Source organism: Anabas testudineus, chromosome 3, assembly GCF_900324465.2.
Source record: "Anabas testudineus chromosome 3, fAnaTes1.2, whole genome shotgun sequence".
Taxonomy (NCBI): Eukaryota; Metazoa; Chordata; class Actinopteri; order Anabantiformes; family Anabantidae; genus Anabas; species Anabas testudineus.
The window spans coordinates 6165256-6191206 of NC_046612.1; the positions used below are offsets into that span (position 1 = coordinate 6165256).

The 25951-nt window shown below is 44.1% G+C and overlaps 1 protein-coding gene across 1 annotated transcript in view; it reads left to right on the top strand.

The window, feature by feature from the left end:
• Positions 1–25951, top strand: part of gse1 (Gse1 coiled-coil protein) — a 153187-nt gene that overhangs the window by 39654 nt on the left and 87582 nt on the right. Inside the window, exon 2 of the mRNA XM_026377558.1 lies at positions 7672–7819. Within this exon, the coding sequence (XP_026233343.1) occupies positions 7672–7819 (148 nt within the window). The remainder of the gene's footprint in view (positions 1–7671; positions 7820–25951) is intronic.

The following is a 25951-nucleotide window of genomic DNA, read 5'->3' on the forward strand; positions in this document are numbered from 1 at the left end:
GACTGTGTAATCTCACAAAAGGGCCACCTTACTGCATTAGCATGTGTAAAGACCAAAGGAGCTGTTTCAAATCTTGCTTCTGCTGCCATCTTTTGCATCTTTATGGATGTGTGTGTGTGTTTGTGTGTATTTCGCAGTGATTCAATTTGTGTAGAAGCAGGTGCTAGGCCTAATGGAGTGTGTCGGTGCAGTGTAAAAGCAGCTGCTTCAACCCAGGGTCGTGCAGGGTCGTCCAGAGGTGAAAGGTCATGGTTGGGGTGAGGAGTCTGCTTCAGCTACACCACATTCCTCTACTTACTAATCATAGCACTGATTAATAGCTGCAAAGTAGCAGCTGGTAGGCAGGAGGCGGTGGATGGTGGTGTCAGAAGAAGACACAGGGAGAAGGATGAAGAAAAGATAGGGGAGGGGAGGACTGAACAGAGAAAGAGAGGGATGTATACATTGCAGCAAACCTCATAGCACTCACATAGGCAGACAGGGTGAGTATTGACTGTGATCCTGAAGGAGCTGTACATCAGAGAAGACAGGCACAACAACATAGGCTTTTGTCAATGTCTGAGAATACACACACACACCCTCTCTCTCTATCACTCACACACACACACACACACGCTCATAGATACAAACAGTTATGTCGTGTCTGCAGAAAGCTGAGACTAATGACAGGCTTTGTGTTGTGTGTGCTCACTCAGCTGCCCCCTGGACACACTTTACCCACCCAGCAGAAAACAGGCCTTTGTGTTGCTCTCTCTCCCTCTACCTGTGTATCTCCCTCTATCTTGTTCTCGCTGTCTCCCCACTTTTTTCGCCCTCTAGAGAATAGAGTTGTTTTGCTGTGCTCTGCCGTATATATTACCTACTGTATATACAGTATTTTCCTGAGGCCTGACAACAGATATATGAGGGCAGCAGTGTTTTTTGGCTGACACCATCCTTTCACATTTACCAGTAAATGAAGCAATAAAGTGTGCACATAAAAGATGGCATTTTGATGCAAACACTGTTAATATTGAAGATGTTCATATTTACACTGAACTTTTGATATGATGCGCTAAATCATGGCAACTAAAACTGATCCGCATTGTGTTTTACAACTGCTTTATCCTTCAGCTGGCAGATAGGCATGGGGGTGACATATATGGGGGGTGACTAAGTATATTTAGTAACAATAGTGAAAATGCAGTAATGTTGATTGTTCCCCTGTGTCAGGATTGCATGTTAGAAGTGATTTAACATTGTCTTTACCTTTTAATTGTCCAGTAATTATTCACATTCTGTTTCACCAGACTGCTGATGGTTGGTTTTCTCAGACTGAGAAGGAATATGTTAATATATTTAACTGTAGGCTTATAGACATGCTTTAGTTTTAGACATTGATCTATTTGCTAAGGTTAGACTGTGGTGTCCACTCATATAGCTTATATATGCTGTATATGTATGTCTAGAACAAAGAGGCGGAGGCATCCCTGTGCAGCTGGTCTCTTCTTCCATCCCTCCCTTTGATTGTTAAACCACAGTGAGCAGTCTCTCTGTCTCCTCAGTCTGTTTATGTGCTCATCCACTTATCCTTCCTTCTGATATGTAGCCTTCCATCTTTCCTCTGCCTCCCATCTAAATGCTATCAAAGAGATCTGAGTGCAGCAGAGATTTCTGTTCATATGACAGAGCTGCCCAGAGGAATCGTTTTTATGTTGACCTATTTGTCTGTCTACATACTGCCTTTCCTTGTTACACATGTGCATGCTTTAGCTTTAAACAAGTCAACATGACACACATATGATCCTTTTCCTGAACAGCCTGAAAACATGTGCTGCATAAATCCTTAAATCCTAGAGGAACTGTAAGGAAAGCATTGTGTAAACTATGTGTGTGTGTGTGTGTGTGTGTGTGTGTACATTTAGTAGCATGATGCACTGAAAAGTGGATGGTCATCTGGTCAGCCTGTTTTTCCTCTGACAGCCAGGCCAAGCAGGAAGAAGCCAATCGATAGCACTTACCCTCTTCCTGTTAGAGTTCCCAACAGACTTGAGAGAAAGACGCAGTCATCACTAGCTGTGTGTGTGTGTGTGTGTGTGTGTGTGTGTGTGCGCGCATGTCTTTGCGTATAAATGTGACTACCTGTCTGCACTCACTTTCTGTGCACAAAGCCTTGTGTCTGAGTAAGACTGAGTGCATTTGAGTATTTGGAACATTAGCCCAAGGACACACTGTAGTGCCATGAAGGCACATTTCTCCTGATTTATTGACATCCGTCGAGCTTATTCTCACCCTGCAGAGCCCTAACTGAAGGTTTAACCAGTCTACGACTCCATACAAATAACTCAGAAATAGTAATCTAATAATAATAATAATGATCTGAAAAAAAGATAAACGCACTACATATTCAGAAACACAGTATGTAGTGGGTCTATGGTCCTTCAGCACAGTGCTGCACTGATCAGTAAAGTTTAGCATAGTTATTAAGCCAGTTTAGCCATGTATCCTGGTCTTGAGGACAAACAGACCAAGGAAGTGGCAAAATGTTTGCAATGTAGTACACATTGGATGTGGTGCTTCCGTTCCTTTGAGCTCTGTTCAGCATCAGGTTGCACGCGTTTTACAACCATGACATCAGTGGCATTTGAAGGACAGGATGATTCTGAGCTCTGACATCAGATAAACACCCACTTTAGATGCTCAGCTGACCGCTGGTATCCTGTAAATCTGGGAGATTTGCTTTATCTTTTACATGCACCATGCAGACGTCGTTAGACTGAGACACACTGCTGATTCAGTCTGAACTTTATTAGCAATTGTAATGTTTGCTGAGGTAGTGCTTTGGAGATAAATCAATCTTAATGTTGTACAGCATCAGTGTCAGAGTTGCAATACAAGTTGCTATACATCTGTTTTTAAGTCTTTAAGTGTTTTATTGTGGGAGAAGGTAGGTTGTATAATATGTTATATGATGATTTTTGATTATAGTTAGCATATCACAGATACGATAGTTGGTGCATGCGTCACACCTCTGTGTATTTTTATGCATCTACTTGTGTCTGTTGTCTAGTGTCTATCTAGTAGTCTATCCAGTAGTTGACCTCAGATCAGCCACGGTGTATGGCTTGCTGTTATCTCGCTTCCTGTTCTTCCACCCCTGACTGACCCTTGCCTCCCCTGTGATTGGGCAATGGGCCTCTCATGGCTACTGTATGAGCTTGTGTGTGTGTGTGTTTACATATGTGTATGTTTTGTGTGCCAGCACAGGGTGGTGGGGTGTAATTTGAGCCTTAGGCTTGGACAGGACTGGAGTCCATCCAGGCAGAAAAAGCAAGACATGGGTGCTGCAGGGTGGACAGGGAGAGGAGGAGGGAGTGAGGGCAGGACAGCTGAAAGAGTAAGAGGAGGAAAGGTTAGAGAGAGAGCGAAGGGAAGTAATGGCCAAAGACTATCAGGGCTCTTTTTAACTTGGTCTCCGCGGAAGAGAGATGTCAGTCTGTGTCATTTCGCTCCACTAACCAGCCTGTAGCAGGAGAAACAGATCTCTCTCTCCCTCTCTCTCACACTTCCTTGCTTTCTCCCCCTGTCACTCCCTCCCACACCACCTCTATCGGCTTTCTTCTCCCAGATCTTTTAGTGATAGCTTTTCTGCCTCACTTGAGAGAAGCCGAAACACTCCACAGCTCAGGGGAAAACAGCAAGACGAAGTAAAAAACCAAGCAGTGAACCAGTCATTTCAAAAAGGCAGGCGATGTATAGTGCGGGTCTTCTCCTGATCACACTATGGGTGAGTGAGAACAGGCTGCTCAGAATGCAGCGTGCCCCGAAGGCAGGGCACGCTGGCTCTGCTGTAGCGCTTTCCTCAGTGTTGTGAGGAGGGCAGCACACAACTCTTCAAACACAGAAGGGATCAAATCTTCAAATCCCCTGGAAATGTCAGCCACATTTCAGGAAATGTCGGTAGGACTGAAAACACACACAAACACACATCTCCCCAAATGTGCACACACTCAGCCACTGGCGCTCAATACTGTGGCAAGAAAGGCAACGTGATATAGGGCAGTCACGTCCTCTGGGTGAAATCAGCTTCATCTCCTTTATTTTCTCAAATCTCACGGCAGAATCACTGTATGCTTCTGGAAGTTTTGATTCTCGCTAATGTTAAAGTTATAATCTGTGGCATTTTCACATGAATAAACATCTGCTTTGCAACTCTCAGACATGGAATAGTGTAACACAATAATGATTTAGCTGGTACTGCCAGCGTGGTGTGAACAAAACAACTGCTAGAATAGGCACCAGAGGCAACTGTGAAATAATTACACCATTTATTGCTTGAAGGTTTGTTCTCAGTTTAAGTTGAGGAATATTTCACGATTTCTATAGTAAGCAATGATTCAGTTCCTGATCTTACTCATTCCCCTGTTTCTGTAGGATAGGTAATATAGAACACCTTGTGACAACACAGATTTTAATAACAAAACTCCTCATATGTAGACTCTTCCTCAGGTGATCTCATCTGCAGCCACTGACATCATCCTGTGTCCCTATTGATTTCTCCTCACCCCTGCTGACTAACTTATTGATGTCTTCAAGTGTATTTCCTGTCTAGACTGTCAGCAGTGTTTATGGATAACCCTGTCCCCCCGGTGACACATGCATGTCCACCTCCTCTGCTTATTGATGTATCCTTTTCCTTTTGACTCCATTTTCCTCCTTAATGAATCTAGTAGGTGTTGAACTGCAGATGCTGCGCAGACCTCAAGTATTGACGGGCATCGCTGTGATGAAAGAGCTTTTCCCTGGAGAGGACTGGGTTAGGTCACAATGTGTGTGCGTGCATGCGTGCCAGAGAGAGTTTCTGTGCATGTGTATCGCCCCCATCACTCTGTGTGTCACTACTCGGAAGTGGTACTGAGCCTAGAGCAGTGTGTGTGTGCACGACAGTGTCAGCACTGCTTCAAGAGGTTGACAGGTGAGATGTGGGTTGAGACAGGCAAACAACTAGAGAGGTTGTGACTGTCTTGACTGACAAGCCTCTCTCACTAACACACTGACACAGGCACACAAGCACTCGCATTTCCCCTGTGTAAGCCTGCAGGCCCTCTGGACTCTGTTTATCTGCAACCTCCTATCAAGATCTGCACTTAGCTGCTAATGTCTTGTGATCCTTTGAGGGCATGCAGAAGTCTGCACTGCTGTGTGATTTCTGCTGGCAGGCTCTCTCCATGTCCTGCAACATCATCCATTACCAACTTCCTCCTTGCCGATTAGAAGAGATAATGCTGAACTGTGGAATTAACCTCAATTAGTACTACCCTTGTAGATGTTTCTCATTTCACCTCGTGCACCCCTTCTGCATCTTACATGTCCCTGGTCTGTTCTTACACTATTCAGAGGGCACAGAGCTCTTCAGAGGACTTTATACTGTGTGTGCTCAACCTAAATGTGCATATAAAGTACTCAGGCATAGTTTTTAAATTAAAAATAATAATATCACAGCTATAGTTTTAGCCTGATATCATATCACCAACTATCAATTAGATTGATAGACATTCATGATACCCAGAGAATGGCACATAGGGACAGTAATGATCTCTCAACCTAAAGCTGACTGGCCTGTGTTGCTAAAGTAAACTAGAAATGTTGCACAATATATTTAATACTTTACGTAATCCTACAACTTTCCAATTAGATACCATAAACGGCTAATTTAAGAGAGAGCATCAATGGCAACAGTTTGATGTGAATTATATTTGTTGGTATTCAGCTTATTTTTAAGGATAGTATGATGAGTTTTGCCCTCCAAAAAATTTTAATTACACAGGTTCATGGCCTGACCATTTTTCTTTTACAGTTCAGTGTACACTCTCTAGCCACCTTATTACCTACACCTATACAATCTAATGAAATCCAATAATGTGAATTCTACTTTTACGACCTTATAATTTCTTTGTTTTTTGTCAAAACTCATGTTGGGTGGTGGAGTCAGAATTCAGAAACAAGCCACATCATATGTGCACTTTAACTCGAAATAAGCGAAAGTGGAAGAAAAAACGCAGAAAAGAGACTGAACGATTTAGTGAGAGACAGAAGAGATTAGCGAACCTGTTGGCGTGTTTGTTATGTACTTTTTTCTGGGGTAGTGGTAATCCAGAGGCTCAGACAAGACTATTTACCTGCAAGCTTTATTTATTTCCACCTGACGTGTTGGGGATACAGACTCGAGGAGTCACACCCAAAATGTCTGATCAGCAGGATAAGTAGGAAAACTAAGCAAAGAAGTGAATTACCCAGCCTCTCATAACACACACACACACACACACAAACCAGGCACACGCCAGCACATGCTCTAGGATCCCAGTACTTCAGTGGCATAGCCATTACTGAGAGTGCGTGGGAGAGGTGGATCGTTAGTTTGAACAAAGGGTGATTTCATTGTTAAGTGAGGTCTGTTTAAATGGTTTTTAACTGCTGGTATGGTGGAGGCAGCTGCTTGGGCTTGAAGAGAAGGCAGGTGAGGAGGTCTGAGAGAGGGGCAGTTGAAACAAACTTCCTGTCAGAAACCCCCCCCCCCCCCCCCACCTGACCAGCAGGTGGATTTGCATAAGGGCCAACAGCCAAAACACTTGTCGTTTAATGTATCACAGCTACTGTTGTGGTTTTGTCCACTCAGTTTATAACTGTAGAAAGAAGGATGATACACACAACGATGCACCTGCGTGCATATGTGTGAATACAAGTATAGAGACATGCATATGCACACACACACACACACACACACACACACGAAAAATAAAAAACACTAACTACTTTCCCCTTGGCTCCTCATGAGAAGTCATTAGGAATGTGTCTGTGTGTTTTATTTTTAGCAGCGAGTGTTTAGGAGGGGTAGTGGAGTCTCGTCAGTCTTCAGGGCCCTCCTCTGCTCTGTCGCTCTGTGTCTCCGTCTCCAGCTGAGAGCTATGTATATTTCATAAGCCCAGCGTGCCTTTTTGTCTTAAGATGCTCTGCACCTCCCCTGCCTGTCTCCCTGCTACTCGTCAGTGGAGGGAGCCATCACAGCCTCCTTTAAACTCTCCCCCACTACTCTCTCTTTCGTTGCTGACAGCCACCCTCTGCTTCTTCCTCTGCTTTTCATGGTCAGCTTGTTTCTCTCCTGAAACCTCATCCCTCTTTCCTCTTTCAGCTGTGGAGGGGAGCAGAGTAGAGCACATCCAAACAGACTTGGGCTGTCAGGAAAAGTCTTTCTCTTTCTCTGTCTGTCTCTCTCCGTCTTTGATTCTGTCTGTCTGTTTTGCGGTTCTGTCACTTCAGGGAAGGGACACTTCTTCACCCAGCACTGCATCCCCCTTTAGTTATTGTCTTTTTATAGCAGAAATCTGAGTGCTACAGTATGACAGCAGCTAAAAATGGTCACACCAGTGACGGAGTAGATCAGCAGTTAATTGCTATATTTGCAACATCATTCTCTTTGTGATCATAAGCTGCTGTGGTGCAACAATATCGTTCTGTAAACTTTCAGCTTCAGAATCTGCATCTTATGATGTTCATCAAAATAAAGTCAATCAGTGATTCCTTGGTAATTAATTTACTTGAGCTCCATCTAACAAATGTAAACCCCAACAGGCTAAAGAGTCGTCCCTATGTTGTGCATTACCAATAATAAATGTATGTTTGTATATCTTTCAGGCTATTGCTGTGATTGAGGCTGCTGCTACAACCAGTAAGGAGGCAGACTTGGGTTCCGGGCCCCCGCAACCTACAAGTGACCACCCTCCTTCTCACCCAGTGACCCTGGATCCAGAGAAAGCTGAGCGAGCCGGATGCCCACTTTCCAGTGAGTTTTGCTTTCTAATGTCATTAAGTAAATTTTTACACAAATGCTTTTTTGCTTTTCTCTCCTTTGTCTTCACTTTCACCTTTTACTTGTCTCTTGTTTTTCCTTGATCTTCTGTTTTTCTTTAAATAATTCTGTCCAGTTCATTAAAAGTAATTTTGTCTGCAATGTTGCTATACAGTAACATTAACCTTTCCACCAATGTGATTATGATAAATATTAAAACAGAGCAGTGTGAATTAATTTCCCTCCTGTTATCCTCAAACCACAAGCAGCTGGTGGATTCATCATGTTTGATATTACATTTTTTGATTTCATGACTTTGTGGTACAATTGCAAACTAGAATTACCAAATTGTGGTCATATGCCTGCGCCAGCTAGCGAAGTTGCAGTTTACATCCATGTCTGTTCAGACTCATATTCTAATAAGTTTATGTGTGAGTCCAAGTGGACATTTGTGCCATATGTAGTGAAGTGGCGTTTTTGACATATAGTGACATAGACATACATGAAGTCACAGTGACTTTGACCTTTGACCACCAAGGTCAAATTTGAAAACATTAATTCAAGACATTTTTGTGATATTGTGCTCACAACAATGAGACAAGCTGACAAGCAGAACATAGAATAGTAAAGTAGTGGTTCAAGCTACATCATTCAACTATTAAGAATTAGCCAAACCCAGAATATGCATCTCATCCCCTAGGAGGCATCGTATCTCTGCTTTCTTTTTCCTGTGTGAGGTGTCCTCCTGTCCATGCTGTGTGGCAACACAGGAAGTAGTGACACCCCTGGAGTGAAAGAGATGAGGTCTGAGGTGGCTCTTACACTCAAACTGAAGAGTGTCAAGAACGTGTCTTCAGTTCTTCTTTTCAGACTTGTGCTGTCATGTCTCTTAACACCTCATGTTCTTGTAACTCCTCCACCACCATTTATCTATATATACCTACCTACAATACCTACAATCACCCACTTACTCTGACTAGATTAACTCTTTGGCTGTCTTTCGGAATTACAGCAGTCATACGTGCTGCTGTGTGAGGGCAGATGGGATTGTAATGATTTCCCTGCTATTTGTTTTGCAAATGTGCAGATGATCTGATCTTTTCAACCTGTTTTGACTGCATTGTTTAATAGCAACTGCTCTTTACCATTAACAATGCAAACCAGCAAACCCAAGCTGCCCACAGAATGTACTCACAAACATCTTCATGATTCTTCTCCTTAATGTTCACACACGGATGTACATGCTGTTTTCGTTTCAGACCTTTCGGAGACTTTTGTTAATTTACTGCTTCTTACTTCAACCTAGAACAATTGATTATATGCAGTACAGTTATTATGAGGCTGGTAAAAGAAAGGATGGTAGTGATAAAGTGAGACTAAGTGATGAGGTAGAAGATGTCATGATGAAGCCAGCACAGACACAAAAAAATAAGTGATGTGCATGTGTATGTGTGTGAATAAGCCCCGAGGGAGGCCATCACTATAGTAGGTTTTGGAGCTCAGTGCATTTATGTGGAAAGTGCTGCTGTCTCCTCTTATCAGTGTAGCTGGACTGCCCTTTCACTGGCTTTCTATTCTCTCTCTCTCTCGTAGTCTTTTTTACACAAACAGTTACACTTTTAAACGCAGGACTTTTGTAAATCAAATTACCTCAGCTCTCCACCCTTCTTCTTTCGCTCTCTTTCTTCACTGTTCACCACTCCCTCCTGCTCAGGCCTCTTTCTCACTTTTCTCTAAGGCTATTTCTGTTTAGCCGTGAGGGCCCCCCTGTCGTTTATAGAAACTCATCTCAAACTCTTTTTCCAACTGAACTGACACACATACAGGCTCTCTAGCTTAACCACAACACACTCAAAGGCACTTGGTTAAACAGTCATGACAAAGGGGGCCACCACTTACCCACAGATATACACATGCACACGCAGAAGCCTGAATGTCCCTCCCCATAGTCTAGTGTGCATTGAAAACCAAATTTTCATGAGTTATTTAAATGGCCTCCATCATGTGTGTTGCACTGTGGCTCACACTGACACGACACGGCCGATTTCCTCCGCTCAGGCTGAAAACGTGACACAAGACACGATCTGCGGCACAGAATAGAGAGGTGTTGTTGGGTTTAAATCATTAAAAGTGTCCCTATGCTACAGTGAAAGTGAGGTTATAGGGGGAAGCTTATGTCTTGAGACAGCTGCAGTTGTACAGTCCAGCGCACACTGTGCTCTCTGCTGGGTTTTAATCATGAAAACGGTTTAATGGCGATAGCTCTATTTCAAATCTTTGCTTTGACCAGTGGTGTACTGAGAATGAGTAACAGTTTGCTTTCACCCTGTGTTGTTGTGTTTAAAAGAAACAAAAAGGTTGGATATGTCAAAGATAAAATTAAAATACAGTCAGATCATAAATGTCTCCAAAGTGGAGAACAGAAACAACTAATTCTCTTTTAAAATGTTCTAGCATATTGCGGTATAACATATTGTGGTCATGAGCCCTATCAGACAGGATACAGGCAGCGCGGGGAGGATGCAACATCTGAGCTGACCACAATGTGCTTCAGGCCTGTGGACACATTAACACCCTTACCGAAAAGCCTCACGTACATTTGTAGTTGCGTAGGCTAAAATGATAATATCAATACAGAATTATTTGTCGTGAGGAACCAAGGTAACCTTTTTGCTGTACTGGCTGCCCAGAAATGAACAGAGGGACACACGGGACTAACATGAATGGCAGAATATATGGTGAGGGAATTTATAACATTGCACTCTGTGTCTGCGCTGTATGAATCTAGACTTTCTGAACTTTTATTGTTTGCCTTTACTGTTTTATCATGCTCTCCTCAAGCTTGTCTTACTGTGTAAATACATTGACAGATATGCAGTTTGCTGTTTCCGCACACATACGCTATAAGGGTGAATTGGCATATTTTTGTCTCACAGTTGAATATGCTGATGATGTGGTTGTCAATAGATAAGCTCTACGTTTGTTTTGATTAGAACAGCACAGCTGGACTTGGCAGACTTGTGTGCTTTGCTTCATGTCATTTCAATACAATTACAGTTTCCCACTGAGGGAGCATGGAGCACCACTGATGATGGGGTGTGTGTGTCGGCTGGGCCACAAATGGGTCATAATTCCAAATATTATTGACAACAGGAGCAAACGTAGTGGAGAGATTGGAGAATGACCATACATGCAGTCTCTTTAATGCTTATAATGATTTTACAAATGAAAGTACATATTCTGACCCAAGGTATTTCACCTGAACATTGGTTTTGACACTGTTGGACTCACAAACCATCTGCATATTCAGAGAATGTGGGTGTTTAGCTGCAGGTGCAGCTACAGTACACTGTATGTCCCAGATGCAAGGAAATGCAGACATGAAAGACGTTTTGGCTTGGCTCCTTCTTGTGACTGGTTCCAAATCAGCCCATGTACGTAAGCTATTTTGCTCATTTGAAAGGCTCAGTCCTCGGTGTACATACTTAAAAGATCAGTTTGCACCATTTTTGTGAGTAATATAAATTTTGCACATGTATAAGTATACGCAGACCTTTAGGAGATCAGGCCCTTAGAGTCTTATATGAACAACACATGCATTGGTTCAATCCACATGCATTGCACACAGATATTGGATGCAAAACTGTCCACTGCAGAGGGATTACAGGTGCCCATACTTAAGAGGAACAGCACCAGAAGAAATACAGCTGAGGGGTGACAAGAGCAGTATGCCGAGTAGTGGGGAGGGAAGATATGGTGAGACGAGGACAAGAACGCTGAATGGAGAGACGACAGGGACTGTGTTTGGAGAGAAAGGTCCGATGGTGACAGAGGAAGCATGGAGAGGAATGCCACTGTTTGCTCCCGCTCGAATGCTCCCTCTCTTTTCTCCCTTTCTTTTGTTCCCCTCAGTAGGGATGGCAAGAGGGTGGGCTAACTAAGAATGACAGTGACAAGCTTGCCACAGCTCCCATGAAGCACAGCAGATGGAAGTGTGTGTGTGTTTGTTTGTGTGTACATGTGATTAAAATGCCACTGGAGACCAGGGTATACTGAGTCTCTTGGCAGTACCACACTTGGCAGAGCGCCACTTCACTGCCCCCTTTTTCCAGCCCAGCAGTGTCAGCGTTGAGGTGTGTTTGTGTGTGTGTTAAGTGCGGGTAGACAGTCTCAACAAACAAATATTAATTCACAGTGTTCCCATTGTCTGTGCCATTATATCTGTTCTTCAGGGGGCAAGTGAACTGATTGGCCTGTATGGGAGTTTTTTCATCCATCTATTTGAGTAATTCAGTAATGTAATGATCACAGGATTTTTGAGAAACAGAGCTCTGTTTTGCAGAGTGGCGCCAGTCCTGGCGGGCATATGGGAATTAGTCAGGAGACAGTGGGTTTGGCACTGTGCCATAGTTATTAGCCACTCACAGGGTGGGCACGGGGTTATGCCCCAACTCAATCACTCACTGTGTTTGCATTTGTGTGTTTAATGTGTTTGTTTGTGCGCCTGTGTGTTTGTCCGTGTCTAGGATTTGAGTCAGGATTCTCCTCTGGTCACACTGACCTTATTGTGCAGTCACTCTGGTTGATTTGTACCCTTTCCAACACATTCCTCTCTCCGAAAGACTGAGAAAGAGTCAGTTAACCCTCTCTCCCCATCTCATAGTCTCTCTCTTTCCCTGTATCTCTCCCTCTCTCTCGTCTTCCCTCCGGATTGGTTTGATTTAGTGACTGTGGTTTTCCATCCAGAACCAAGGAGCCTGAAAGAGTAGACTTGGGGAGAGACCTATAGCTTCACAGCCAGCAGAGCATATCATTACTTGGCTATAGTTCATCAGAAGATACATCACCAGGCTGCAGCACTAATAGATGCTAGCTGTCGCCTTTCAGGAAGTAATAAACCTCTCTTCATTTCATCCTCTTAATTATTTCCTTTTCACGGATTCCATGAATTGCACTAAATGATGACAGCAAATAGGCTGAGTGTGTTGTTTGAGTGTGACTACTTATCTTTTACAGCATGGATCTAAGAATGACCTTTTATGTCCTGGGTTTTGGGCCTTGACGACGCCACCTGATGTGAGGTTAAGGCTCAGTGTGGAACGGCGAGGTCAGGTTACAGACACGTTGCAGCATTTGCCCTGAATAAAACGGCCACTTAGTGAGAGACCTCTAGACTCCGACCTTTGACCTGACATTCCCCAGGAAACAGGTGTTCAGGCAGGATTAAGCCCGACTGCTTGCACACTCAGAGCTGGCAGTAAATTGTGTTGTGTATGTGTTGGTAAATGCGTGCCTCTTTGTATTGACAGCAAATAGACAAAACCAAGAAACACCCCAACAATCTGCAGCCTGTTTGAATAAAAACACGCTTTGATCAGTCTTTTAATTGAGCAGCATTCGATTCTTTCATTTCCTTTAGTTGTTCCTTTTGCTCCTCTGATATTTCCTTCCTCTCCTCCTCTCTCTTTACGTCTCCTTTCGTCCTCGCCTTCCTGCAACTCATTGACTTCAATCATCCCTCCTTCTCTCTTAGCCTTCCTTTCTCCTCCTCCAGCCTCTCTTCCCCTTTTTATCTGCTCTTCTCCTCATTGTTTGTTCTCGCGTGTTTCTGTCCTGCAATGTCAGGCGATTTGGCTGAGGCTAAGTGCTTTTTGCTGTCTCGCTGCAGGTGGGACTGTAATAAAGCTTGTCAGTGGGAGGCATGGGTCGCACTGTCACATGCTCTTTGCTTCCTCACTGTTACCCCCACCCCCCACCTTCTTCTCTCTCTCTCTCTCTCTCTCTCTCTCCACTCCCGCCCCTCCCCCACTGTCTTCCAAGATCTTCTGCCTTTATTCTTTCTCTCTCATTTGTCTGCCTTTTCTTCCCCATTTCGTTTTGTTCTTACCCGAAATCGTGCTCCTTGACTTGTCTCTCATGTCTCTCTCTCTCTGGTTTCCTTGCCAACGGCACTTTCAGGAACATGATGAAGAAGAGCAGCAACAGGAGACACCCCTCTCAACATAACAAACACACACACACACACACGCACACACACTTGTTTCCATTCATTCACATTGACTTCATTACTTAGAGACTTACCCAAACCTTAAATCTGATTTAATGATTTACGTTATGGAGACATGTTTTTGTCCCCAAAAGGAAGCTGAGTCCCCACAATGTGACTATATAAACAGATTCATCTCCCTAGAGCATGAGTACAACATGAGCCCACACACACACACGTACCGTACACACAATCCATGTAAATGACTCCAGGTGAGGTTGTATTGTTTGCCCAGCTGCCCCTGCTAACCAGCCTCTCCTGTTCCATAGTAAACCAGCAGGTTGCATGGAAATCAGCTTCCTCTACACAAAACAGTTCTCTGTTCTTCTTTGTCCTTTTTATGTTTGCGCACAGTGTATGTGTTTGTATGTTCATGCATATGTGTGTGTTACTGCGCATTACACTCAAATGGCATCGAAAGGTTAGAGCTCGTACACTATTTGCATGCATGGTTTTCAGATTTATTTAGACACCTATTTCCTATTTCACTGTGCCTGCGTGTGTTTTTGTGAGAGATTGAGAATACTTGTGTGTGCGTGTGTGTGTGTGTGTGTCTGTGTCTGTGTGTGGCTTCTAGTAGAAATGGTGTGCACACAGTATCTTACTTGTTCTAACCACAGGATGGCAATACTGAGCCCTTTCTTTAAAGGAATCCTTCTTACAAGCCCCTGTTCATTCACATCATTCACATGCCCACTGGCACACGCATACACGCACGGCCCTTCGTCGTCTGAGTTAGCCCAGGCTTGTGTAAGGTGACAGAGTGCAGTGAATAATTTAGTCCTGGCCATGTTAATGGCTGACAGTGAACATGGCCTTTCTACTTTGCTGTTGGCCCATTACTTGTACATTCTGTTTCACTCTCACTCTTTCCTTCTCCTCTTTTTGTGTCACTTTTTTCTTGTCACAGACGTGAAAAAATTAAGCTATCTTTAAATAACTCTATAGCTGTGTTATATCTGCAGAATGGCTGAACAGCTACACAGATGTTGATAATGTTGTTGAGCAAATACCTTAATCTATTTTCTGCATTATATAACATAACATTATAATATATATATTATATATATTTAAGAAATATTAACAGCCTCTTAACAGCACAAATGATTTGAAATATTTATTAAAATAATTTATTTATTTACCATTTTTGAGTACAAGCCCTTTTACTTATCTACATCTTGAGATATATTTTGTCTTTTTCTTTATTTAAATCCTTAGATTAATTTAATATTTATTTAATTTAACATAGGATTGATCAGTTCCGTGACGTTTGTGTCACACGGCCTCAAAGGCTGCTACATTTTCCTGTTCTTGTATGTTTTACTTCCTCTGTGGACTCCTTATCTGTTATTCACTTCCTCTTTTCATTCCCCACCTTCTATCCTCATTCTCTACATAACCTGTTTAGCAGATATAAAGGAAATATGTTTAGTTAGTTTATGTGTGTGTGTGTGTGTGTGTGTGTGTGTGTGTGTGTGTGTGTGTGTGTGTGTGTGTGTGTGTGTGTGTGTGTGTGGCTAGGCCCAGTCAAGCACTATTAATGTTATGATTGCCCCACTGGGCTTCGGTTCTTCGTGTGTGTGACGTGGGTGAAGAATAATATGACCCTAACACTAATGTAATCACATACACTAAACATATTAAAGCTCCCTCCCTCTCTCGCTCTCAATTCAACTATGAGGATGCTACATGCGGTGTACGTGGTTTTCAGCTTGTACAGCCCGTGTGTGTTTTCGTAGGCTGTGCCTCGCTCCATTTTTCTCCCCGATACGATCAGTATGAGTGTGTTTGGGGCAGTAGGAGCCATGGAGCCTGGTGTGGCAGACTGAAGCAGCACCGAGGTCTGGCCAGGCTCACGCAGGCTCAGGGGATTGGGCGTGACGTGTTAAGGGTGAGAGACCCCATAGCTGGGACTCCCCACCAGCCTCTCTGGCTCCAGCCTGGCTGATAAAGTCCAGCTGGGTGTGGAGAGGAGGTGCTCCATCTATCTCCTGGCTGCTTTTCTCCTCTCATCTCTTGAGCATCTGTCTGTCACATCAAAGTGCTGATATCCTCATTTCTGCATTCCTTCCTACAGCTGCCCTTCTCACAGCTCCTTGTTAGCTGGATTTCATCCATTTATTTAATCAATCTTTCTGCTTCACCCCTTTTTCTGTCTTTCTCTCTCCTGCTGGTTTTTCTTCTCTCATATCACACATATACTCTTCCTCCTCCTCCTCCTCCAGCATCTCTTTCTCACACTTGCGCACACGAACACATCCAGAACCCTTGAAGTGGGGTCATGATTGAGGCGTGCTGTTAATTAGCCGGCAGTGGTTGTTGTAGCTATGCGATGGTAGGGTGTAATTAATTAGGTGGCATGTGCACAGTGGGAGAAAAAAAGGGAGAGGCGAGATGGAGTGAGAGAGAGAAATACCGGCTATCAGTCGTCCTTTTATCCCTCGAGCTCAGATGAGTTCCCCTAATGAGAAAAAATGAGATGCTCCCAACCAGGGAAGAAAGCATTTTGTCCTTTACATGTTCGCTCTGCCTCTCCTCTACTTGTCGTTCTGTCACTGCCTTGTTCTCTTTTCATCTGCCTATCACATCCAGGCTATTGCTAGTGGGGTGCCAGTGAGTTGGAGTCACCAGCTGTACTGTAGATCTCCCACTGTAGAATGAACACAGCCTTCAGGGCATGTCCAGACACATTGATACAGGACTGTCAGCTGTACCACACAGTAGACAAGGTATTTGGTGGACAAGTGCTTAGATTTTTGTGCAGTCGTGGGATTTTACGGGCTTTTAGAAATGCTGCTCTGTTGTATGCTCTGTTGTGCTAGTAGACGTGGTTTTTATTATGAGGAAATTAAGGAAAAAGAGAGAGGAAGAGTTAGAAATGGACCCATGGAGCGATCTGAAAAAGGCACCGAAACTGTGGGATGAAGGCAAGAGGTGCACAAACACTCTAAACAGCTCCATTGATCCCCTCCTCTGTTCAACACCGACTCCTTGACCTCATTCTGAAGCACCTCTGAGTGTATGTGTGTCAATAAATGCGCCTGCACAGATGCATGATGTGTGCTTGTGTCAACGGTCTAACCATAGTGTGATGTATCAGTTTACAGTAACCACAGAGAATCTCTACTGGTGTCAACCTGTCCGCTTTAACTGCATTGTGAATATTTAGACAAACAACACCCCACCCTTGCACCTGCATAATATGCAATGCTCTAGTAGATACACAACTGAATGCAGCAAAACCCTCCCAACTGCAACATACACATTTACACACCTGCTCTTCTCTCTTCCTGGTGTAAACTGATAGTATAATTGCGGCCTCACCTGTTTTGTCCTGTGTGACGGAGACTGTCCTGTGTGACAGTTTGGCAATGTCAGCGGAGACAGACTGCTATTTACAACCCTGCATTAGACACCTCGGACACTGGCGGTTAAGATAGATCGTCTGCTGGGATCAGCTGGTGGATCAACCATGATCTAACGTAAAACACCAAACACACACACACATTGTATACAGCCAGCAATCACTCAATCAACCACTCAGTCCTTTTTAACCTTGTTATACTACCGTCCACTCACAGACATACCCCACACGCAAATGTCACACACATGCTGTAGATCTGTGTCTCAGTAATTTACGGCCGCCTGCCATCATGTTAACAACCGGCACTCGCTTTTCCTCCCTCCGTCTCTCTCTCTCTGCCTTCCCTGCCGTCTCACATCCCCTTCAACTATCATTTAGTTTTACGAGGTGTCCTAAAAGAGGCCTGAGGTGTGCACCCCTCCCTCCTCTCCTTTATGGTGGAGATATTGATATCCACTATAATTCAGACATGCCTTTCTCTGTTCCTGAAGAGAAATTGATGACAGGGTGGGACAGGAGGGGAGTGGAGCTTGCAAGGAGTTATAAGAGCTTGGTTGTGTATGTATTGGAGTTTTAGTTTGTGTGAGATGAGACCTATGCAAGTGTGTGCTGAATACAAACTGACTTATTAAAGGAAAGAGAGGAGTTGCTTTGGTGAAGCTGCAGCTTAAGCAAAGGACAAGACCTGTAAATGGGGAAAAAAGAGAGAGACAAAGATGTGGATAGACAGGGAGGAGGAGGGAGGCAGATCTGTTTCTTTCTTTATGAGCTTTCCCTCTGTGTATGATACTGTTGCTATAAACAAGAGGTCAGCTGAAGAGTGGCTGTTTATAAGGTCCATCTTTCAGAGTGAGCATATCAAAAAGCCTATGAAATCCTGATCAGTCTACTGTGGTTTGTGTGTCTCCTCTGTGTTTGCTTGTGCGGTTGTGTTATCCATCAGAGCCATTAACAATCATCTGTCTCATACTTTAGGGAGAAAGTCACTCTTCTAGCAGCGTGAACGTTACGAGTTATCCTGAATGTGTTTCCTTATGCACAAGCCTCCAGCATTTATACATGGAGTATGCCGGAGGCATGCACATGTGTATGTTGGAGGCACAGTGCAACCTGTATTTGTCATAGTTCTTACTATCACAGCCACGCACCTGGTCATTGTTCACAATAGAGCTTATGCTTACATCGCTGTGTGTTTTTGTGCAAACTGCATTAGCATACGGTGGGTGTAGCTACTGGAGGAGATTAGAGTAATCTCACACAAAGAGATACTAAGTCACCTTCACCATGTGGTTGGTCCAAGGTCAAGTCATGCTCACTTCCTCAGCACCAAGAATTAAGTTTCTTAAAAGGTAGCTAAATGGTGTGATTAGTAAACTTGTTTAGTAAGTGTACATTTTTGTATACTTCTTGTCATGTGCGCGCTTGTGCGTACTGACTGCTGGCGGCTTTTTTTTCCTATTCCACTGGGGATAAAGAAAAGGTTTGTTTGATTAATTAATGCTGTTAGACATGAATGTAAATGATCAAAGCAGTACATTTGCATTTTGTGTTTAATTATTCATGAGTTGCGATTGCTCATGAATTAGGACACCTGTGAGGGCCTTCTCCTCTCGAGCTCAGACTCTCACTCATGCACACAAGCACATCCTGGGATGTGACCCAGTGTGTTTAAACAGGCCTTCTCGTCACCCCTGTCTGTAGGCACTGCTCTGTGCAGGGATGCAGGTCACTGCAGGTTCATGTTGGTATTATTAGGTTATATTGCCGCTCTGGCTGGGGTTCAAATGTTCTGATTAGGTTACTGCGTAGCGCTAAAGCTCAGGCTGTCACCCTGACTGTATGATTCATCTCCATGGAGACAAGAGAAAAGCTCTGATCAAATTAACCATACTGCTGCCATCTCAGACATGAGGAGAGGGCTGGGTGGCGTGAATAGGTCGAGAGGAGCTACAGATGAAGAGGCAAGCGATGGCGCATAAAGGTTGTAAAATGAGGGATAACAGTGGAAGAGAAATAAAACTGAAGTGCAAAGAGAGCAGGGTCTCTAACAATAGAGAGCTTGATAAAAGCAGGTATAATCTGTCTTCTTTCTTCCTCCTCTTCCTCATCTCTCCCTTCATCATCAGCAGCATTCAACTGCTGCACAAATGGGCCCTTGTTGCCATGGATATGAGCAATGGTTCTCCCGTTCTGCTCGATGGGGCTCAGTGATAAATGCCGGGATGAGGAGGAAGTTAATAATTTATCCCGGGGAGGGAGGGATCGTTCTGGGGAGCGTTACCTAGCATAATGGGTTAAGTGCAGCGATTGCTGCGTGCAGAGCGATAGACTCACAGGAGGTGATATATAAAAAATGAATAAAGGCTGAGTGGAGCCTGCTGGGAAAGAATTGTCAGGGGACTGTGTTGGTGTTTGTGTGGGGTGGGAGGGTTGGTGTTGTGTTTTGGGAAGAAGGCTTTGTCATTTCATGAAGTTAAGGGATTGTCAGGTAAAGAACAGTAGAGACTTAATAGAGCTTCCTCCAGGCTTTCAGTAAAGATCTCCTCCCACTCTACTTTTACTAGAAATGAAAAACTGCTTTGAGCTTTGAAGTGTGACAGCAGCAGTGACAGATGAAGCTGCAGTACATCAGAGGTGGAGGGCCTAGCTGTGTGTACTGTGCTGTCATTATCAAGGGCTCATTGACACTTCTGTATACATGAAGAAAAAAAAACATGCATAGACATTTTCAGTTCCTCATTATCTGTGTTTATTTTTGTAAAACATTTGTTATTTTCTCTTTTTGCGTTTATGCCTCTTGAAGAACCTATGAAGCATCTTTGGGTTTGTAGCATGTTGTAATATGAGGGCAGATAGGAGTGCGAGAGAGAGAAAGAGCACGTGGGTAGGCCAACACCTCCTAGTGCATTAACATAGCACCTGCTTTGTGTCTCAGCAATTTATGAGGTGCTACACTCTTCATGCTGCCTCCATCTTATGCCTCCTCTCCTTTTTGTTACTCCCTTTTTAGCACTGCTATCTCTCACATCTTACAGTTGGAGTCTGATGGTGCATGTCCAGGGTTATGTAGGGGTCATAGTGCTGTGTTAATCCTAGAGAACATATGAGATCAGCTTTGATTTCATTATTGTCTCTCTGGTGCCCCATATGCAGGGGCTCAAAGCTACTTAGAATGATCCTCTCCTAGTAAAGCAGTAGTCTGTTAGTGTGCACTGGAGCTGGAGTCTATTGTGTTGGACACTCTGCTGCATCCTGGAGTGGATTTGGAGCACAACACGCTTGTGTTAAAACATACCAGAGCCTCACATCTTTCCCCTGTATCGCCTCCCTCTGATTATTTGATGGGTTTTTCACTGCTCGTGTCTGGTTTGAGCAGTGTACTTTGAGACGATGCTTTCGAGGTGTGTGTGCATGCATTATCGCCCGTGTGTACCCAGTGGAATATATGACTTGTGGTTTCTTTTCATTTCATCTCCATTTTGTTTTGAGTGTCTGTGTCTGTGTTTTCCAAGAACCTTTTTTTCCCTCTACCTCCTTGTGGCTGATAAGTGATGCAGATAGCTGTGATGGATAATTCTACCTTCCGCACACACATACACACAGAGCCAGACATATAAACACACACATTAAACCTCTCTCTCCTTTCTGGCATTCAGCTGAACAGTTACGGATATTGTCTTTTTGTCTATGTGTGTATACGGCCACTCGTGTGTATGTTTGTGAATCCTTTATTCTCCTCAAACGCAGTCTGTGTTCTGTTCTTTTTTGTTATAGCTGTTATGTGCATTCTCAAAACAGAAACCTGTGCAGCGATGACAGACGACTGAAGGGATGGAGGGAGATGAGAGATATTAAAAAAAGAAGATTGGAAGGAAATAAAGAGAATGTATAATAAAATAACACAGAAGGAGGGGATATGTTGGATTGAAATTGTCTTTATGTTATCGCACAGGTACACTACAAGTTAGACTAGTCATAGCAGCTATTAGCAGATTTGTTAAAGCAGGACACTGCTCTCTGCTCTTGTTTTCCTTTTTCCTCTCCTGTTGTCCACTTAGTTGTGTGTTTGTTTGTTTTATAAGGTCTCGTTCTCTTTCCAACACTGTGGGGTTAGACAGATGCTACAACGCGGTGTGACAGGGTTAGGTGCTTAATGTGTGACACGCTGAAATCCCCCATGTTTAAGCACACATGCAAACTGCTCCTGACACCTTCACACAAACATCCTAAGGTTGATTTCAGAGTCTTGCAGGCGCCCAACTTTTGTGTGACACGCTGACTGACAGCTTCATCAAACCCCCACCCTGTTGTACACATATGTGACCACACACGTGCACACTGATACCCACATGTACATATACACATGTACAGACTCATGCCACCCCCCCAGCCCATCCTCTCCAGGTTGCCTTTGTTCCCAGCATCTGTTTCCCTCGGTGATTAATTGCAATTAGCGAGAGGTTTGAAGGCCTGTAGAAGAACACAGCAAGAGGAAAAACATCAAGATTAATGAGGGCAGGCATTCATCAGAGAGAGAGAGAGAGAGAGAGAGAGAGAGGCGAGGAGAGGAAAGATACAGGGAGAAGAGAGAGAAAAGGGGGATGGGAGGATGGAGAGATGACATGGTAAGAAGGGTGGGGCCACGAGAGGAGGAGGTGGAGAAGGGACGGATGCTCAGATGTTAATGACGTAGGAGATGGGAAGAGTGGAGGAGCGTGACATAAAGCAAAAGAGGAAAAGGGAGAGCAGCACAGGGAGGGTAGAGAGAGAGAGAAAGATGGGGGGGGGGGAGCCAGTTGTCAGAGCTCAGGCCACAGAGCAACACCACAGGGGACTGATTAAATATGGAAATTATAATTGCTAATTGACCTTTATTAATCAGAGCAGTGGGGTGGGGGTATTGCTTTCTTGTGTCTCTGTGTACGTGTGTGTAAGAGAGAAGCTGTGTATGTATAAGCACGCTGAAGAGTGTGTGTGTGTTTGTGTATGCTTGACTGTGTTTGTGTATGTGTGGTTGTTTGATCCCCTCATGCAGCTCTCTCTTGTCTCAAAGAGCTCTCTCATGTTTAAACACAGCATAATGGGAGAAGCAGCTAGGATAACGCACACACACACACACACACACACACACACACGCTAAGTGGTAATGAGAGTGTGAGTATATTATGGAGAGCTAAATAGGGTCACTGTGGAACCTCACTCCCTCCGCTGCCAGATGTGCAATCATGAATGCATGTATGCACTCTCAAGCACACGCATACAAGTCATCTCATTTCTTACCCTCTCCCTCTTTCACTCTCCTCCCATACTTTGATGTCTTCATGCTTATTATTACGTTTTAGAAAAACCCTGACACCCAGTTTCATTCTGCATCAGAAGCGTGTAGACAGAATTTCTCTGCCGCGCCTGGCTCCATATGGATTTATTTCCTCTTGTTATCAATACACATTCACGTCTATAGTCATACACACACAAACACACACACAGATGTCAGTCTTGTTGCCAGATTATACAGATTTGATTAGAGACTCCCTAAATTCATTAACCCAATGTGATTTAGCCAGCTGTCATTAGAGCCACATGTAAACTGGTCTGAAGTGGTTTGATTTGGTTTCAGCTCATCGAATGCATCAGATTCATCCTCCATGAGCTCTGCAAATCTTAATCACTTTTAACCAATTGCAACCCAAGAGATCCGTTAATCTCAAGCTTTCACTGTTGGCCACTGAGAGCAGATGAATTTAAGGGAAGTGCCTTTCTAAAGAGGGCCTTGACAGTGCAAATAAAAAAAATCATCTTGACTTTGTCCTTCAGATGATTCAATTTGCCAAATGTCTACGTAGGTCTGCTCTTTCTTTCTCACTCGCACCTTTTAATCTGTATTGCAGGTTTGTCGTCTGGCAGTTCTAAGGGCATCTGTTGAGGCCAAGTGTAATTCTGTCATTTCTTATTCCCAGGAGACAGAGACAGGGGACTCTCCTCCCTAAACTCTGGCTCCTCTAATCCTGTTAGCTCAGCTCAGGATCCGACTGCCATGACTGGTCTTTTAGCACTCCCACCCCCCACAGGGGGTCAGAAGGGCCACTAGGCCTCAAAGGGACAATTGTTGTAGGGTCCAGAGGTGGCAGTGAGGGTGAGGGGTCAGCCATCAGTGGAGAGAAGATAGGGCACACACATGCCTGGGCATTTACACATACATACACACACTTTTAAATGTACTGGTAGCATTGAGGGGAAGACTCACCACTCAGACACACACACCCAGACACACACAGAGACACACACATTGTTGTTATCTGAATTTAGACACTCTTCTTTCCCATTTCCTCTTTTAATTCAGTTTTTCATGGGGCTCTCCTCACATCACTGCACACACACACACACACACACACACACACACACACACACACACACACGCTGCATACTATACATACTCATTACACAGTGGACTGGCTCAGCTCTTTTTCCTTCATTATTCCTTTTTTGGTGTTGTTAGTTAGGAGCCCACCTCTCCTTAGGGAGAGGAATGAGTATCTTTGGAGGAGGAGATCAGCTTTGACTTTGACTGTTGCCAATCTCCTCTCCAGTAACCAATTGCTGAGACACACAACAGTGGAGCACAGAGAGGGATGTTAGACCTAATCTGTCCAGCAGAGGGCACTTGGTACAATAGAGCAGAGGGTCCCTTCCTTTTGTCATGATTGCTGACTTAACTGCTCGTCTGTGCTGAAATAATGGCTGAAATCAACCAGTGTACAATGTTAATGGCATTTGAATTAGAACACTTCTAAATTAATTAGGTAAGTAAAGTATGCAACAATCAAAATGTCACTGTTGATAAAGCTGTGTTCCTGTAAGCAGTCGGGGGAATCGACAGACTGATTTGTTTGGTGTTATCAATCTGGGTTAGGCTCTGCTGGCTCTAGGCTTGTTTCATCGGTGTGTGTGTGTGTGTTGTGCGCATATGTGTGTACGTGTGAAAGACTTGCTTGCATGAGTGTTTGTGTGTTTACCGTTGGGTAGGAAGACAGTTTGATTGAGCTCTGCGCCGTAAAGCTGTCTGTTTGCCAGACGGTTTGTCTCCTAGCCATGACTCTGCAGCAGAGAAGAATACAATGATTATGTGGCACACAGCAGCAGCATTTTTCATCAGTCTGACTAGCTACAGCCGAGACTGCCCAGTAAAAGCCTCAGACCACACAGTGAATCAGCCTCAGGACCTTTTCAACTATTAAACTCTAAATATGTTTTATTGGCTCTTTTGTTTGTGTGGTAAAATTTTCTTTTGCATGTTTACTTTAGGCCTGATACAACAGTTTGACTTTCTGTTTGACTGAGGGCCCTATAGAGCTCATGTAAAGTGTTGTAGATGTGTTGAAGCAGTGCAGTGCTGTGAGTAAGACTCTTTTGTTATGATTTCTGTGGATGTGTGTGGGCAACGGGATAGTGTTCAGACAGGAGCGTGAGAGGAATGTCAACAACCTTTAACCTCTGGACTCATTAATGTGAGGGGTGTGGGGTGATGATGTGGCAGTGGGATAATTGGAGTGTGTTGGTGCATGTGCTTGTGTGTGTGTGTGTGTGTGTGTGCGCGCGCATGCATCCAGGATGGTGTCAGAGCAGACATGATTTATCATGTATTAGTGCGCAGAGAGGTGGAGGGCTGAGCTCTCAAAAGCCTGGGGTTACAAGGTCAGGTCAAAGGTCATTAAAGGTTCTAGTGCTGAGTGGATATCAAAGAGCATCCTGGGAGCTAGATGTGGCTGACCAGGACCAGATAGGCTTCCAGGAACTCACTGGCCAGACAAAAGCATATAAATGCACACAGACTCACACCTTCCTTGCAGACTAATGTAGGTGGCGCATATAGAGGCTAAGGTCAGTGTGGTTGTTCAGAGGTCAGGGGAAATGGCTATTAGATCAGGCTGCGGATTTACTTAGTCCCTCTACCTCTCTAAACACACATACACACACACATAAGTACTCTAATGTGGGTTACCTCTCGACAGACTGACAGCAAATATGTTCTAAAATACGCATCTAAACTGAGCGTGCTGGTACACCCAAACAGACATGCACAAGCAGACAAAGCCCCACAAAGGCAGCTAATTTCACACTGACTCTGCTGGGGCCCTGTTTGGGCACGGCTGTGAAGCACAGACAGAGAGACAGATGGTGCAGGGCTGGCAGGAGGAGTTTCTGCTGTCCTCTGTGCGCGTATGTGTGTACGAGTGTGCATACGTATGCATCTGACGGATTGTTTATGTGCATTCGTGCTTGTGTGTGTGCATTCTCCCGTGTCTTCGTGCATTTTCAAACATCGCTTTGTACTCCACACACCAGTGGAGTTGAGGCTTTAGGCTATGCTAGCAGTGCCTCTCCAGACTGCTTCCTGCTGCCAAGCTTGGTGTCAGGAAATGTTACCCCCAGCGCAACCTCTATGTCTTCATATTCATTTTTCAATCCAGGCACAGTGTTTTGTAAGAGTCATTTCCTTTCTAAGAGACTGCAGAGTGGAGACTGTGCATATTAAACATGAGGAGGACCTGTTTGAAGTTGAATGTTGCTGGCAGTGAATGAAACAAGCTCCTGTATCTTTGTGTTTTGCTGGAGGTATTGTTTTCTGTTGCACTGTGCATGTACTTATTGTGTATTTGGGTTGGTGTGTGTATGTGTATGTGTGTCAGGGTGTGCACATGTGGTCGCTGTAATTGAA